Raw genomic sequence first — 17,796 nt, forward strand, 5'->3', positions numbered from 1 at the left:
AAAAAAAAAAAAAAAGAATCCAGAAAATACAAACATAAAACAGCACATCTGAAAATGCTGACATATTCATTTTCTGCTAAAATAAAGATTAAAAATAATCTAATAAGAAATATGCAGTAATAAATGTCATAACTTTTCATTCAGGTCTTTATGAAGATTTTCAAATACTCAATAACCATACCTAGATTTGAGAACTAAAAAAGAGAACAGAATCTCTAACTGATTAAAAATAAAAAAGGAAACTTGCCAAGGTCTACACATGTACCTGCCATACAAAAAAATCTACCATAATTTGTGCCAAAGACACTACCTACACTTTAAAACGAGGTTTACTCATATATTTTGCTCTTCACTTATTTCCCTACATCTCAAATTTGAAAACAAAATATGAGCATTTAGTCTCTGTACACTCACAACTCATTTCCATCCCTAGAATACTAGAATTAATTGCATTAATCCCAAACATAAATACATTAATTAAAGGTATACCTACATTAATAAAAGTGTCATTTCAGAGAAACCTTGAACTGACAATATTAACATGTGTATCATTCAATGAATTCCGTGCTCTGACTTCTGCTTAATTTTTATAGGCTTTCATAAATAGAGATGGGGGCTGTGGAAACTTGCTGAGTTCAGCTATTTGCACAGACGGACACTATTTTGCTTGATTTCTCAGTACAGTTTTATTGCACAGTAACAGCACATATGAAGCCACTCTCAGTATTTCCCTGTGGTTCTTTGTAAACAAATTAAGATTATAGTGATTTGTGAAAATGTTTTTGCTTTTTTAAATTTGGAGAATTTTTACCTGTTTGGTTTTGTTTTTTCTTTTTAGAAATAAAAATAAAATTTTTAAAATTTCAACTATATCTAACAAAAAAAATGTAATCCCTATATGAAAGATAAATAGTCTAAATACTTTACCCATAGAAATTTAAAACAAACAACTATAAGTGTAGTGTTACTGTATTTGCACAGGTGTAACTGACTCCAATTCACTTTGGTAATAATACCATGAGTCTTCAAAATATAATATTCCAAAATGATAGAAAATTTTTTTAGCTTAGGAATTCCACAGGCTTAAGATAAAATCCTGTTCCTCTTCAGATGCAAAAACTTTGGTTATTTTCATCTTAAATCTTAGAAACTCAGGGAAGTTGAAATAATTTTTTTTCCCCTTCACTGCATATAATGTTCCTCCTCTTAAGTCAAAAGATCATTTCAAGATATACTATGAGCCCTGCAGAAGAGAAAAACACTTCTGGTAAGCAAAAACTGACACAAAGAACATGCAGTTTACTTTCAGAAAGGAATAGCGACTGTCAGGTCAGGTAATTATTTCTAAGATAAGTAGCAGTTTAGAAAAGGACACAGTAATGAGAATGACAGGTAACAGTGAAAGACAAGATGAGGTTTAGGGAAAAAACAGCCACATGTATACAGCAACAAAGCTTCAAACACATCAAAAAAGCACCCATAACTGTTTCTATGAACTAAAACTATGAACAATTATATGAACTGTTTCTATGACTGCTTTCATGAACAAGAAAAGCATGATCATTTACTTTATCAGTTTCAGAAGACTGGGTCAAGTGCCTTCATTTTGGAATGATTTCCATCAAAACTGGCTATATAAAAGTGTTTGTAAAATATTTTTAAAATATAATGCTTAAAGTAGTTTACTTCATTTACTTGGAAAAATCCATTACATGGTATATCATACTGGCCAATGATGCTAAATATAAAGTATAACTATATCACTATTTTGGCAGGCTCTCTGAAATCACATGAGTGTTTTGGGTATATTAATTAAAGCTATCTAATCAAGTGCTGAGAGTCTATATAGCAGGGAGGGGATCCCATTGTCATCATTTGCCTAGTACCTGAATTCTATTCTATGAGGAAAAAACAAACAAAAACAAAAACAAAACCTTGGAAGTATACAATGAGAAGCAAAGCTCATAGAAGGAAAATTCATTCTACCGGGAAAACAGTCATCAAAATACTTTCTTCTCAAGAGTTTAATTTGTATATTTTTAATTTCCCCTAGAATTTCATGAGGCTCCCTTGCTTAATTTTATCCTTATTTCTTATAATTCTTAGAAATTACATGAACTATAGATTTTATTCAGACCAATCATTTCTCTGTGATCCAAACCTCTATGTTACAAATTTCACCTAAAAATGCTAAAATGTTTAAATAGCTGATCATTGGAAAATGGCTACTGTTTGTTGTTTAACTGCAAGATGACAAACTAATTCACATAGCAGTTTATACATATAACCAATGCAGTAATTAATACAGTAAGTAATTACACTAAAACTAATTCCTTCTAAAGTTACATGACATAGCATCAAACGTAAAGTGCCAACGATGTCACTGAGACAAACCTGATGTTATTTATTTGAAAGTACAATAAAACTTAACAAAAGGGGCTAAGATCAAAACTAAAAAGGAATAACATATGGCATTTAAGATTTTGATATGCTTCATTTTGCAATTCATCATACTGTAGACAGGGCTGGATTTATAAAGCAGCCTCGAGATGCCCCTGAATTTTGTTTGTGCATAGATACACTTCTATGTATGTAAGACAAAGCAGGCTAAAAGGTCTACCTTAAAAAATAAGGACTGAAATCTAATCTTATCACTAGTGGTGTTTTTTGTTTCAGATTCTTTCATTTTCTGTATCTTTTTGTTTAAGAAGAAACTAGGTCACCTGAAACATTCAGAGGTGAGAAAGAAGTGAAGCTGGATATTAGGAAACATTGGACCAAAGGGTAACCAAAGTTAAGGGAGGGGGAATGTGAAGGTAAAAGTCCACTCAAAATGGTCTCTACCACAGAATTTGTCGACATACACCCAATTTCTGACTTAAACTTAGAAACATAAAGGTATGATAGAGATATTAGCCAGAGGAAGAAAATGTCAGTGCCATCACTTTTTTGACACAGTACCCCACCATTGGAAAGAATGAGTCAGCTCTGGGCGCCTGGGTGGCTCAGTGGGTTAAGCCGCTGCCTTCGGCTCAGGTCATGATCTCAGGGTCCTGGGATCGAGTCCCGCATCGGGCTCTCTGCTCAGCAGGGAGCCTGCTTCCCTCTTTCTCTCTCTGCCTGCCTCTCCATCTACTTGTGATTTCTCTCTGTCAAATAAATAAATAAAATCATTAAAAAAAAAAAAAAAAAGAATGAGTCAGTTCTTCTACCTATGAAAAAACACTATTTAAAATTAAAGTGGCACTAACAAATTAGCGTGCAGGTTGGGGTCCTGAAATACCATTTCTCATAAAAAGAGAGTAGTACTTCTCGAAGAAATGGTTGATTCCAGATCCAGAACAGGAAATGGACATGATGGGCCCCGAATATCTTTTCACAGCAGACAACAAGGAAGCTATGGGTCACGTTGTCCCTGAAAGGCCTTCCACTAACCAAAGATGGGGGCCACTTTGAGCTTCAGCTGCAAGAACTATAATGGATTAAAATCCACCAAATATGTTTAAATCCACTGGCTCATAATGGCACTTAAAAAAAGAAAAAAAGGGGGCACCTGGGTTGCTTAGTCATTAAGCAAGCACCAGCCTTCGGCTCAGGGCATGATCCCAGGGTCCTGGGATGGAGCCCAGTATCAGGCTCCCTGTTCTGTGGGAAGCCTGCTTCTCCCTCTCTCACTCCCCCTGCTTGTGTTCCCTCTCTCACTGTGTCTCTATCAAATAAATAAATAAAATCCTCGGGGGGGGGGGTTGGAAGAAGAAGAAGAATTGGTGCCCTTTGGAGAAAAATAGGGAACTAATGCAATTTCTTGAAAACAGGTAAAGGGGAAGAATCAAGCATTTATCCTGTCTTACTTTTATAAACGGTACCACTGCGTAATCCAACAAAAGATGAGGGAGGTGGGGGCGCCTGGGTGGCTCAGTGGATTAGGCTGCTGCCTTCGGCTCAGGTCATGATCTCGGGGTCCTGGGATCGAGCCCCGCATCGGGCTCTCTGCTCAGCAGGGAGCCTGCTTCCCCCTCTGTCTCTGCCTGCCTCTCTGCCTACTTGTGATCTCTCTGTCAAATAAAATAAATAAAATCTTAAAAAAAAAAAAAAAAGATGAGGGAGGTGACTCTATAATAAACATTCCAATTAACAAATGAAAACAAAATGATGTATTTAGAATTTCACCATTTTGCAACATCCAGTGAATTACCAGAAATAAGCACTAACCATCAACAGCTGCTAACAACACAAAAAAAGAGAGATAACTACATACTAAGTGACTAACACAGTCTTGCCAAACACCACCTATCACAAAGACTAAGGGATCGAAATTGAGCCTTCCAGTGTCTGGATCCAGTTACTCACTGGCAGAAGATACAGAAGGCAAAAGAACAGTAGAACTGCACCTTGGGTAAGTAGTCAGCAAAATCCAAGCTGTGGAAAGCTACAAACGTCCTGCATTCTTCAACAGGTAAAGAGAAGAGAAAAGGGATGGAGAACTAATGTAAAATGAAAAGTGACATTTCCCATAAAAACTATTTTTTAATTGGCAAGACCAACCTAGAGCATCTAGCAATGCACATTTGGGTTATTACTATAGAAGTCAATATAAGAATTACTTATGGGAAAAGGCAGCTATGACTAGGATGGAACACTAAGAAGGAAGGGCAGCAGAGTTCTATTTCTTAACCTGACTGGTGATTACAAAGGTGTCCGCCTTAAGGTAATTATCACACTGTATGTTTATTTTTTACTGATGTTTTATTTTGCAATAAAAAATTTTTTTTAATAGCAGGTTATCAGGACACCTGAATGTTGCAAACACCTAACAAAGGCTTAGTATGATTCCCATTCTCTTGACTAATGCAGTGAAAATAAGAGGTTAAAAAAAGAAGTCAGTGCCCATCATTTCCTCCTACCCACTTCCTCTTCTAAGGGAACCACCTAATATCAGAGCCCAACAGATTCACTTTCCTGGGCGTCGAGAAATTCTAAGAAAGAGACTATGAGATTCCCCACCCTGTTCCTCTCCCAGTCTTCCTCCAACCCCCAAGTTGCTCAAACACAAAATGCAGGAGCCAAAATTCTCTTTCTTCCCCAATTCCCACACCTAGTCTATCAGCAAGTCCTTCATTTCCAACTCCAAAATTTAACTTACATCTGTCCACCCTTCTCTCCATCTCCACTGACTCCACCATCTAACCATGAACCACAGTCATAGCCTCCCAACTTGTTCCCCTCCTGTCATTCTTAACCCTCTACAATCTAATCTTCCGAAAGCAACCCGAATGATCTTTTAAAACAAACTGCTTAAAATTCTGTTTAAAACCATTTAATGACAGCCCATTGCACTTTCACATCCAAATTCCTTTCCATGGCCTGCATCATTGAATCCCTGCCCATCTCTCTGACCTCATCTCCAACCACTTTCTCCCATTTTACAATCCAGCCACAGTGGCCTCATTTCAATTCCTCCCACACGCTATGCTCTTTCCCACCTCCAGGCCTTCTCAAAGCTTTCCCTCTGCCTGGAATACTCTTTCCAGCTGCTCACAAGGATAACTTCTCAAACCCGTATCACAGCTTTAGTATTACCTTCTCAGAGAAGCTCTGTCCAACTACCCTATCAAACAGGCTCCACCATTTTGCTCTGGATGGACAGCAGGATGGTCCTGACGTCATATAGGGCTGACCACTTGTCCCAGAATGTCCAGGCAGATGTTCCCCTGGGTGTCCACATTGGGGTGGTAGCAGGGTGTGAGGAATTTCACCGTGGGCGCATTGTAGGGGTAGCCACTGGGGAACTCCAAGGAGAGCTTATACTGCAGGTCTTCATACACTGTGCCAGCTGCTCCGTGGATGGTCCCCACCCATTTGAAAAGGTTGTCTGATTCAGGGAAGGCTACTCCTATCCTTCATAGTTCAAGCTCCAACTACAGTGTATGTCCTATGAGGTCAACGATCTCAACCGCTTACTTCAACAACATACCCAGCATTTAGCATTTGAAATGCAATTAATTAATAATCACTGAATAAATTAATAAATATTAATTTATTGATTAAATTAATTTAATGTATTAATAAATGAGCAAATGAATGAACTCAAAGCTGACATCCAATTTCTACCATGAGTAATGATCAGTGAGTAAATAAAGCCAATTTTGATTTTTTTCTTCCAAACTTTTTATTTAAATTCCAGTTAGTTAACATAGTATAATATTGGTTTCAGGAGCATAATTTAGTGATTCTTCACTTACATACAACACCAGCACTCACCATAACAGGTGATTTCCTTAATACCCATCACCCATTTAGCCCATCTGCCCACCCACCTCCCTCTACCAGCCCTCAGTTTCTTCTCTACACTTAAGAGTCTCTGTAGTTTAGAAAGCCAGTTTTTAGAAAGAAACCGGCAAATGGAGCAACTCAGCAACTCTGCAGACTCAGGAGAGATCATCTGGCTCCAGAGAGAAAAAGTCAAGGAAATTAGCTGCCTATTAGCTTTAATTCATGCTTTCCTCAAATACGTAAAGGGTTCACCCAAATTACAAAAATAATTTTAACTTGCATTCCTTTCCAACTATAGGTCCCATGATTTCAGAAAATCAAAAATCCTAAAAATGAAAACTGATCTGGACAGAGAGTAACATTCCATATTTTGAATATAAAAACTACCTCATCCTTGGAATCACATACGCACAACAATTTCCCCAATTTTCTGAGAGAGAGAGAGAGAGAGAGCGAGCATGTGTGTCTGTGTCCGGACACCAAGATACTAATATTTATATCAAGATATCTGGAACTATCTGAAAATGTTACTCTATTTGACCTCTTTACTAAGATGTCTGATACCATATAAAGTTTTGTTTTATTTCATTTTGTTTAAAGATTTTATTTATTTATTTGAGAAAGAGAAAAAGATAGCAAGTAAGCACAAGTTGAGGGGACAGAGAAAGGGAGAAGCAGACTCCCCACTGAGCAGGGAGCCCAATGTGGGGCTCGATCCCAGGACCCCAGAATCATGACCTATGCCAAATACAGATGCTTAAACAACTGAGCCACCCAGGTACCCCTGATTCATGTAAAATTTACAAACTAATTCAGAACTCACATATACTATCACATGTATACTTATATTAATTACCAGCAACATTAACAGTTTTCTGTAATTCTCATTTTGCTACCAAGTCATTTTGTAAGATACATCCTTTAATATACTTTTAAGATGTTCAAGGCAATCAGCATCTTAATAGTCATGGCATGCAAACAATGAACTTATTTTTAATATTCATACATGTCTATTTACATATTTGTTTCTTTCATTTGTCCAATGTTAGACTCTGTGGAAAAAACAGTTATAAAAAGACATTTGAAATAAAGACTCTGTTCCAAGAGCTAAGAACTGAAATTAGAATAATCCTAACATATGAGGCAATTCAAATAAAATCACAAGAAAGAGACCTGGGACAAATAAAAAAGAAAGTTTCTATCAGATAGTATAAATTTTCTCTTTAGCAGAAAAACCTAGAGACCTTTGGTCCTTAGAAAGGGTGCAGCTGGGAGGGGGTCAGAAGCTGAGGCAATCATAATGATAGCTTTGCACGGGGTCATTCCACACGAAAAGGGACCCGAGTGCCTAATTGCAAGCCTTATGTTGACATATTCTTTTGTGAATTCTGTCAGACATCACAGACCATCATTGTCCATTTTCCCATACTTCAGTCAGAAACGATATACTGTCCTGGTACAGTCAAAATACTGTAGTTTTTAGAGAAGTTTCCTTTCTCCCCTTCAGCTCTATCCTATTGTGTGTATAGGCAGGTACACTCACACCCATCTGGATCCTTCTGTCAATGCCATCACTGAGCTTTTGTGGATCAGGATAGAGTTTGAAATGAAGTCAGTTTCTTGACTGTCACTACTACATATGCTGACAATGTCTTTTCAAACTGCAGATCACAACCCATTAGAAGGTCGTGAAAATAATTTGGTGGCTCCTGACCAGCAGTTTTTCAATGAAACAGAACATAAAGGAAAAGAGAAAAATACCAAAAACATCCCACATAGTACATTGTGTGAAACTTCTAATGTTTTAGTTTTATATGTATGTGGGTCTGTCCTGGGTTTCACCATCACTATTTTTTTTTTTAATTTTTTCAGAGCCACTAATACCTGATGGCCTAAAGTGATGGGACCTTTAGTTCAACACAGACTTCTCTGAACCCAGAAATATTAAATTCAAAGCACTTCCCCCTCTCCTTATAATCCAAACAAGAAATACTCAATTTAGACCTTTTATTATTAAAGCTTTATTGATACACACTTCTGCAATGAACATTTAGATTACTTTAGAAAAACAAGTTTCAACTTAGCCAAATTTAATACATGTTTACCTTTTTCTTTACATTTCTAACAAATTCTTTAGCACTAATATATGCTATATCTCAGTCCCTTAAAGAACAAAAGATAAATTAATCTTTGCCTTGGGTGGACTAAAGACTGAGCTTATCTCCTGTCTTAATGTGCAACTGAAGTTTGCTCACCAGGACCTGATCCAGAGGTTATAGTCATCCTCCCTGTCTTTAGGAAGAAGAACCAACTGACTGTTCCCATCCTAAGAGCCTAAATCAATTTTAAAGAAGTTGGTGCCACCCCCAGTTAACCGAGAAAAGCCAAAAGAAGAACCAATATGCTTTAGGGACCCAGTCGTTAATGCAAAAAGATGCTCCTGTTTGCTTGAATCTTTCCTTGCCCTTTGAAATACTCAGAACCTCTCCCCTAGCCCGCCTCTGAAGTTGGGAGCGTCCTCCAGGGCCTTCTACCACCTGAGGTTGCTGCCTTTGTTTTGTACAGTCCTCAGGTCATCATCTCAAAAGAAAACTCTAGCTCCCCATTTGTCAATCTCTCCAGTAGTAAGCACAGAAGAATTCTGATCCCAAGGGCACATGAATTAGTAATATCGACACAAAAGGAAGCCCACACCTCTTCTTACTGCCTTCATGATTTTCGCCATACCCTACTATCTGCTTATCTGGTTTGTTGCTCTGTCTCACAACAGCTCAGTTCTAAGAGTCAATAGTTCCCCGCCATCTGTATACCTGCATTCCCAATTTCTGGTCTAAGGTCAGGGCTGCTGATACTACAGGTAGATATGGGCTTTTCATGCTGAGGAATCTATAAATACCTTCTACTTCGTCCTTCTATATCTTCGTCCTTTTACTTTTGCTTTTTCATTCCTTAATTATCTTCTGACTAACACTCCATTTGTTCACAGCAACACTTTCCCTTGGGAAATAACTGTCTTCTTTTCTTTTTTTTTTTTTATTTTTTATTTTATTTATTTGACAGACAGAGATCACAAGTAGGCAGAGAGGCAGGCAGAGAGAGAGGAGGAAGCAGGCTCCCCGCTGAGCAGAGAGCCCGATGCGGGGCTCGATCCCAGGACCCTGGGATAATGACCTGAGCTAAAGGCAGAGGCTTTAACCCACTGAGCCACCCAGGTTCCTCGAAATAACTGTTTTCTTACCTTCACTTTCCATTTGTGTGAATGTACTTTGTAACCCTAACGTCTTAACTTGAATCTTCAATTTTACTTCCCCCAACTATCTTTTCACACTGTAAAAAAAGAAAATTGCAAAGACTCTAACCATGGCTTAAATCAAAGAACTTTCCTTATCTGTCTCGAGAGTCAATTTCAGGAGCTTACTCCCTTATTATCCTTCTAGTGTTTTCACTGTTCACCCCAACTTTTCCTCCAAGTTTACCTTAATGAATTTTAAATTTTAAGTATCTATTAATCTTATAATCTAACTGAGGAACAAGGCCTGTCTGGTAAAGTCTTCCTCTCCAGCAATGATATTCTGTCCTCTCTTTAACAAATATTATCTATATAACTATCTATCTTCAAGTAACCAGAGTTTTCATGCTACCCACCACCTATCACAGAGACCCATCTCCCCTTTTATGAATGTTCTACTCGGTGAAGATCTCATGCTTTGATCATTTCATTTCCTCTTCTATCTCTTGCAACTTACCTATCGTGTGGTCATTTTTCTTTCATCCCCTACAAAGAAATCTGAGAAACCCAACTTACTGAAACACTAATAATTAAAAACTACTTAATGGACTTCCATTCCCAGAGGGACCTTATTTTCATAAGGACTTATGAAGACCTCTGTGGCAGACCTGTTAAGGAAATCTAAGGAATATAAAGCTATTCTGATACCTCAAGTCAGTTACTATAAGTGATCACATCCATTGTCTGTATTTAACACAGCCTTGTTGGTGAGACCAAGTCAATGATGTGAGGTAAGAAAGGCCTTCTAGAACCTCTAGTCATGACTTTCAGATCTGGCTGCAAAGCGGAATCTCCAGCGCCCAGAGGAAAAGAATGGCACCCAAGAGCAAAGGCAGACACGAACACCCAAGCCTAACACTAGGTCAGATATATACGAACAACATGATAAAAATACAAAGACACATATGGTATGAGAATAAGAAATACCCAATTCAGGATAGTGACAATCCTTCAGGGGATAGGGAGGGAAAGCAACTGAGAAGAGATATACTTAAGAAAATTCAACTATATTCACAATATTTTATTTCTAAAGCTGGGTACTGTGATACATAAATACTAAATTAGCTCCTATTATCTTTTGAATATCTAAAATTTTATAACTGAAGAAAGAACAATATGAAGATGGCATATAGTCAAATGGACATCATATTAGGAATATAGAGAAATACCTTGGGCTAGAAAGCACTCAAATAAGATACTTTATGAAACAGGCCTTGAAGGAAGAATAAAACACAGATTACTAGCAAAAAAATAACACAAACTTCTCTAGAGGAAAAGGATGAACAAAGGCAAAGTTAGAAGTATCCACGGCCTACAGCCTAAATAAAAAATAAAAGGGAAACTTCAGGAGGAGAGATTCATATTGGAGAAGAGTAACAAAAGCCTGGGGATTAAATCCAAGACCAAATGCTAGGGATCTTGGGTACTAAGTAGGCTAGTGTGACCCAACACCAAAAAAAAAATTTTTTTAAAGAGGAATACCATGGTGGAAGTGCTGTTTTGACAAATCAGAAGCCATGTGCAAGACACATTAAAGCAAACAGTGTCTTATGGATCATTAGGAGTTTCTGTAGGGCAGCAAAAGGGGAATAGAAGGAGGTAAGGCACTGAGAACCAAGTCCTAGTCCCCTGCCTCTACTCCAAACAGAGCCTTTCTGCTAAAAAATTTTTTAAAACGACTGCACTAAAGTACCTAGTTGGAAGGCACTGCTGTAAATCAAGTATGAGGGTCATAAAACCCAAGAATGGGGTAATCGTATCAAAAATGAAAAAGGGAAAAGAAAATGAATCCAGACTTTTTAATGGAGAATTCAACAGGACTTAGTGACAAATTAGACGGAATAATGGAAGTGTGGATCTGCAAGAAAAAATCAAATATACCAACCGAACAGCAGCTGCTGGTCATACAGATCTGAACATGAGCAGCGTAAATGTAACCATGTAAAAAAGTGTCTCAGTCATACGAAAGTGCTACTTAAGGCCGCAAAGCAAAGCGACATTCCTACAGGGATTAGGAAAAGAACAAGAAGACGGCCCAGAGGACTGTGCAAAGAAATGACCACCATATCACGGAAGGCTAAGAAAGTGAGTCTTTACAAAGAGGTAGCATGGTATATCGTGTGAGTGCACAGCCTTTGCAGCCAATCAGACTCAGGGTTCTGGCATCTCCTCCACCTACTTAACTTCTCTGAGCTTCATTTAATTAGCAAAGAATAAACTAACAACATTTAACATCACGGAACACATTACGGAGCCCTGTGCTAAGTGCTTTACACATGACCTATTTTAATCCTCACAACACACTTTACAGATGAAGAAATTAAATTTAGAACTAGCATAATAAGCTGCAGAGCCAGGATTCCTGTTTCTTAAGACAATAAAATAAAGGAATGTATATACAACATTCCTGGCAAACAAAATGACCTCAAAAATGGCATCTATATTTTATTATTAGAAGGTAATGATCCATAGGGAGAACACAAAAACTCACGGTCAGTAATCCCTGTCATAGTCTTCCATGTGGCAAACTCTTTCAGTGTCCTCAGCTACAGAACAGGATTAATACCTGTGATCCAACCTACTTAACAGGGCTGCTATGATGATATTATGAAAATGAAAATGCTATGAAAAAATTTTAAGTGATACTCGAATATATGGGCTTAATGACACATATCTTGCTTTTCAGAAATGCTCTCCTGGATCAGCGTAAGTCTCTCTGAAAGAGAACTAAAAATAAGCATGTTGGATGTGCAAGCCCCACTTTGAAAAAGTATAAATGACATGGAATGGTTATATGTGCCACCCACATGTCCCCCTGACCCTTCTAGGTTTTCCAGAGTCCCTGCAAGGACGGGGGATCTCTTATACCTATAAGAAGCTCTGATAACTTAGAGCTAATGAACAGATCCCTTCTACTTCAATGGGGAGTTGTTCGAGTTGACCTTAGGGCATCATCTCAGAGATGCCCCCTTACGGTCCTTCCAAAATAGAAGAGAAAAAATAAGTCACCAATTTTTTTCTATGGTATGAAAACTGGGTGCCCAGTCAATACTAGAGTTCAACACAAAATACCAGATAAAAACTATCGAGGGCTCTGATAGCAGGTCTCTTTTGGAAACCCTTCCACAACTCCCCCCCCTCACCTTTTTTCACCTGAACAGATGGTTTCCAGGCTTCAAGGCTCATGTGTCTAGTCACACAATTCACAAGAGCTCACAAAGTTCCTACCTTTTTAATTATTCCATGTCCCTGAATATATCACCTTTCATCTAAAGATCTCTAAGCATCAGAACAGGGGAACTCCTCAATCTTCACAACAGCACTCTCTGGGAGAAAGATTAGTACCTTTATTTCATAAAAAAATGAAAGACAGATTAAATGCTTTAAACACCACCAGTTAACTGATGTTGATTCATTCTTGGAGGGAAAAAAAATGCACCTTTTGAACTTAAAGCTACGGAGAGCCTTGATTTAGGACGACCATTTCAAAATACTTTAAAAGTATCCACTGTTACTCTTACTCTTCCAATATATTAAAGATTAAATATAAACAGTAAATACCAAAGCATCTCTATTTTTATATGCCAGAATAAAAAAAAAAAACTATATGGGGGAGGGGTTCTAATTTAAGATTCCTACTGTCTTGCATCCATAAATACTTTTGAACTTGAGGGGCGTAAGGGGAGGAACACCTGTCAGTGCAGTATATGTACAAGTTTTACACACTGTGTAGCTATTAATATTGAGTTCTTTAAACTGTTAATAACCCGCCTTCTCAAATAAAAGGCAGCATTATGACAAACATTTGACAAGAATGCCTACATGGCTGTTTCCCAGTTTCCCATCTCCGGGCTTCGTGAACTTGCCAGGAGGGAAAAGTCCGCCCGGCCCGGGAGTCCGGCCGCGGGGAGCCGGGCGCTGCCCCGCGACTTTCCACGCTGCCAGGCCCGGCTCGCGGGAGAGGCGAGGTTCGGCCTCCCCGCGGGGCCCTCGGCCTGTGGACAGACTCGGCCCAGCACTCGATCCCGCCTCCTGACGCCCGGCGCGCCCGGACCGGGCCTGGCAGGCGCAGAGGGGGTCGCGGTCCGGCCCGGCCTAGCCAACCCCGCCGGCGGCCGCGGGCGCCGCCTCCTTCCTTCGCCCCGCTCCCAGCGTTCGTTACCTCTTGGGCGCTGGCGGCTGCTCCATGGCGGCCGAGGACAGAAGGAGGGACGCGGTGGGCGGTGAAGGCCGGAGGGAGGAAAGGAGCCGGGGCACCGGCCGGCCGAGCGCCGGGAACCACTGGGGGAAACTCCAGGAACTCGGACCAACTTTCCCGTAACTCCGCGGCGGATCCCCCTCCCGTCGGGAGTGCGGCTCCTCCCGGCCCGGGCCGCCCCGCCCCTCGGCCGCCGGCCGCGGGCCTCTGTCCTGGGAGAGTAGGCGGAGCGAGCCGTGGCCCAGGCTTGGTAGGCGGAGCCAGGCCCCGGTGGGGCGGGCAGGGTCGGGGGCGGAGGGACGCGCCGGCCACTGCGCTAGGAGTGGGGAAAAGGCGCTGAGACTGGAGGAGCTGGAGGCTAAGGCCTAGTTAGGACTCAGAGCCGGTTTGGGCCGGAGCACCTTCCTTTGAGCCGGCCAAGAGCTGCGGCTCCACATTTGCCTCCATTGCTTTTGCCTCCATCCCATTTGACTCATTTCTTCGGATTTCCCAAACTTCCCAAGCATCTTGGGATGTGCAGCCTTTTGAAGTGTTACTAACTGCCCACGCTTCCCTCTCTAGTTGTTTATAATTATTGGCTGTTCTGTCCCCCGCCATCTGACGTTTGTAGCTACAGCTCTAGGGATACCACTGAAATTTCTTGTTTGATGTTGGTTGTGGACAAGCTCCTCACTACACTTCACTGTAATTACGTCTAATTACAAAGAAAATAATTACCACAGTGAGATCTCTCAGTGCACCAATTTAAGTGTGCTGTGGTCTTGCCAGCTGTTCACTTGGGTAACCTGGAAAACCCATCACAAATTATGTTGCATAGAAAAGTACTCAAGAAAAGTTTGTTTTCTTCCTTCTTGTCACCCTCTCTCTTGCACAGGTTCCCAAGGCCCTTAGCTCATTGTCATTTGATCCCTGCCTGCATCTATCTTTTTTGTGTTATCACTGAACCTGAAAACCATATATAAATATCTTTCTTATGACCATATACAGGTGATGTGTAATGAGTTTGCTTGCTTTCATTAGAAATGATCAAGAAGTAGAGTCATAGAGTTTTCTTGAAGATTAGAACAGTCTATGAAGAGAATGTTAAATAAAGGAACCTTATGAACATTAACCCAAATCAGACTTGTTTATTAATATTGTTTTCTTTTTTTCATTAAGTTTCAATATGTAATAAACTTACATGATTTATTCTCAGAACATTATATTCCCTTCTAAAATGAGTTATGTTAAATTTAAGACCATTCATGGTTGAAACCTGAAGTCAAATTCTGCAAACAAGAGAAATTATTACAAATTTTATACTCATTTTCATGTATTAAAGAACTACAGTCTAACAGTTCAGAAGTAACAAGACAACAAATAGCTTAATTATTAAAACATAAAAGCCAGGAAAAACCTTTGAAATTATTTCATTCTATCCTTCAATTTCATCCTCACTTCCATACCCTAGTTTCATCTTCTTATATTTAGTCAGAAAATTTTCTTACAGGGGCGCCTGGGTGGCTCAGTGGGTTAAGCCGCTGCCTTTGGCTCAGGTCATGATCTCAGGGTCCTGGGATTGAGTCCCACATCGGGCTCTCTGCTCAGCAGGGAGCCTGCTTCCTCCTCTCTCTCTGCCTGCCTCTCTGCCTACTTGTGATCTCCCTCTGTCAAATAAATAAATAAAATATTTAAAAAAAAAAAAGAAAATTTTCTTACAGAGAACATTTCATCCTCTCTTCTTAAAAAACTGTCACACTTTAAAATGGTCTCTGAATTAAATTACCAATCTTAACCTCCAGAAAGCCTTTCTGAGTCAAACTACCAGTACCCCCTCCCACCGCCCCCCACACACTATCGCTGACATTTAAGTTGTGAAAGAGATACCTCTCTTCCATGTGCCCATAACACACTGTGCTGGCTTTTGCATGATGCTTATTGCACTGAACTGAAGTTCTGGTCATCCTAACCATGAGTCTACTGAAAATTAGACCTTGTCTTTACCCTCTCTATCCCTCGCAAAACAAGTATCTTGGATATAGTAAGGATGAATGGTTTCTTTGGCCCCCCAGATTAATCTCCATTCTTTCCCATCTGCCCTGTGCCGTAGGGGCTGACCTATAGGGCCAACATCACTGAGCTCTCAGCTCTCTGGCTTACAATTGGGTCTGAAGATAAGGAGACCCAGCAAGAGTTCATCTGAGGGAGAAAGGAGTATAAGGTTATTTATTCTCCCTGTTCCCTTCCTGTGAGCTCACCAGGGGGCCCAGCTCTCCTTTCTTCCCCTCATCCCTTTGGGCCTACAGGTAGTGATTTCTCTGCTATTTCCTGGGCTCCTCCTCTATTTGCTATGTGCCCCTAGACCTCAACCCTCCTCAAATGATCCTAATTTGAGTTTTCTACTAGAATTCTGACTGAGATACCCATAAAGAAGAGTTGTGGAAGGAAGAGGAATAATATCAGAAAATAAAGTTCTGAAGTCTTTCCTCAGTTTGAAAAGGAAGAGGGTTAGCACTTGTGCATTATCTCAGTAATCCCTTAAAACTACCATGTAAGGTAGCACATCCATGTTATAGGTGAAGAAACCGAAGTTCAAAGGGGTATAAGGGAGCTCCCCCAGGCCAAATAGAATATCTACATTCTTTTTTTTTTTTTTCTGACAGAGAGATCACAAGTAGGCAAAGAGGCAGGCAGAGAGAGAGGGGGAAGAGACAGATGCCGGGCTCAATCCTAGGGAGACCGATGCGGGGCTCGATCCTAGGACCCCGAAATCACGACCTGAGCTGAAGGCAGAGGCCCAAACCACCAAGCCACCCAGGTGCCCCAAATAACTACATTCTAACCCAGGCCTTTCTGACTCTCTTATCCCACTGTAAGTCAGTCAACAGATGTTCATTTAGTTCTTATGTATATCAGCACTATTCTAGGTGCTGGGAATTCCTCAGTGATAAAAACAAATAGACCATAATTCCTGTCCTCATGAGGTTTATATTCTAGTTAGGGAAACAGTAAAAGAAATATGTACCTAATTCATAAGATTTGGTTTTGAAAACTGGCAAGGAAGAAAAGAAAAATCGGGAAATGGGAAATAATGAAGAGGAAAGGGATGAAATTTAGATAGGGTGGGTGGTGAAGGCATCAGCAAGAAGATGACTGAGGAAGTCAGGGGAGCACCATGCAGATGGGAAGGGAAGAGAAACCTGAGGCCAAGTGAACAGTAAGTGGTAAGGCCTGGAGGCTAGTGTGCCTGGTGTGTTATATTATTAAATAAAAATAATTGTTTTTCTCCTGAATTACTCAGAAAACAAAACAAAAAATGCCTCAAGTCTCTATTTTAATTTGTCTATGCAAAGCCAATCTGAAGATTCCAGGAAGGAAAGCATAGAGATTATCATTCAACCTGCAAATAAAAGACAGAAGCCTTTATGAACAATTGAAAGCTGTAGGAAAATTTGAGATGTACAAAAGGGTCACTCAGCTTCACTTAATTATGAAAGTAGCGTAATTTGTTTCTGCTTCCAACAATTCCAGTTGGAATTCAGATTAAGGGCACACTTTAGATCACCAGAATTCTCAACTAGGTGTTCCAAGAGAAATGTAAGAGAAATCTGATATTTGAGACCTCGTTCTTTGGAATAACAAAATTGCTTTTGTGTCACCGAATACACATACCACGATGTTTTATGAGTCGAAAAATACTAACATAAAGATTATTTCCTTGTTATACTTGTTGCTGCTTTTTATTAAAACTGGATTTATGTTACTCTTTTTTATCATTTTTATGTGTACTTGAAAAATAATACTACTTGACAACTGTTCATCTTTTCTACTATTACTGGGAAGAGTTTGGGGCAGAGACAAAGCTCTGATCAAATATATTACATTATGTAACTTTCTATTTGCAAGGAAACTTGGAAATATTTCCTTTCAAGAGGCAACTTAACAAAACATTTTCCCTTGATAATGTTTCTCTTTTCTAACCTAATTTTATAGTGAGCTGGAGCTAGCATGTTACAGTTGAATTCAACTACTATTCTCTTTTATCATAGCAATCTTA

The 17,796-nt window shown here is 39.7% G+C and overlaps 1 protein-coding gene across 1 annotated transcript in view; it reads right to left on the reverse strand.

The window, feature by feature from the left end:
* The window catches only part of STK3 (serine/threonine kinase 3), a 273,554-nt gene extending 259,586 nt beyond the window's left edge, over nt 1-13,968 (reverse strand). The window contains exon 1 of the mRNA XM_059394924.1: nt 13,725-13,968. Coding sequence (XP_059250907.1) covers nt 13,725-13,750 — 26 coding nt within the window. The 5' untranslated portion in view covers nt 13,751-13,968. The remainder of the gene's footprint in view (nt 1-13,724) is intronic.
* Nucleotides 13,969-17,796: the final 3,828 nt, after the last annotated feature.

Source organism: Mustela nigripes, chromosome 3, assembly GCF_022355385.1.
Source record: "Mustela nigripes isolate SB6536 chromosome 3, MUSNIG.SB6536, whole genome shotgun sequence".
In the NCBI taxonomy this organism is placed as follows: domain Eukaryota; kingdom Metazoa; phylum Chordata; class Mammalia; order Carnivora; family Mustelidae; genus Mustela; species Mustela nigripes.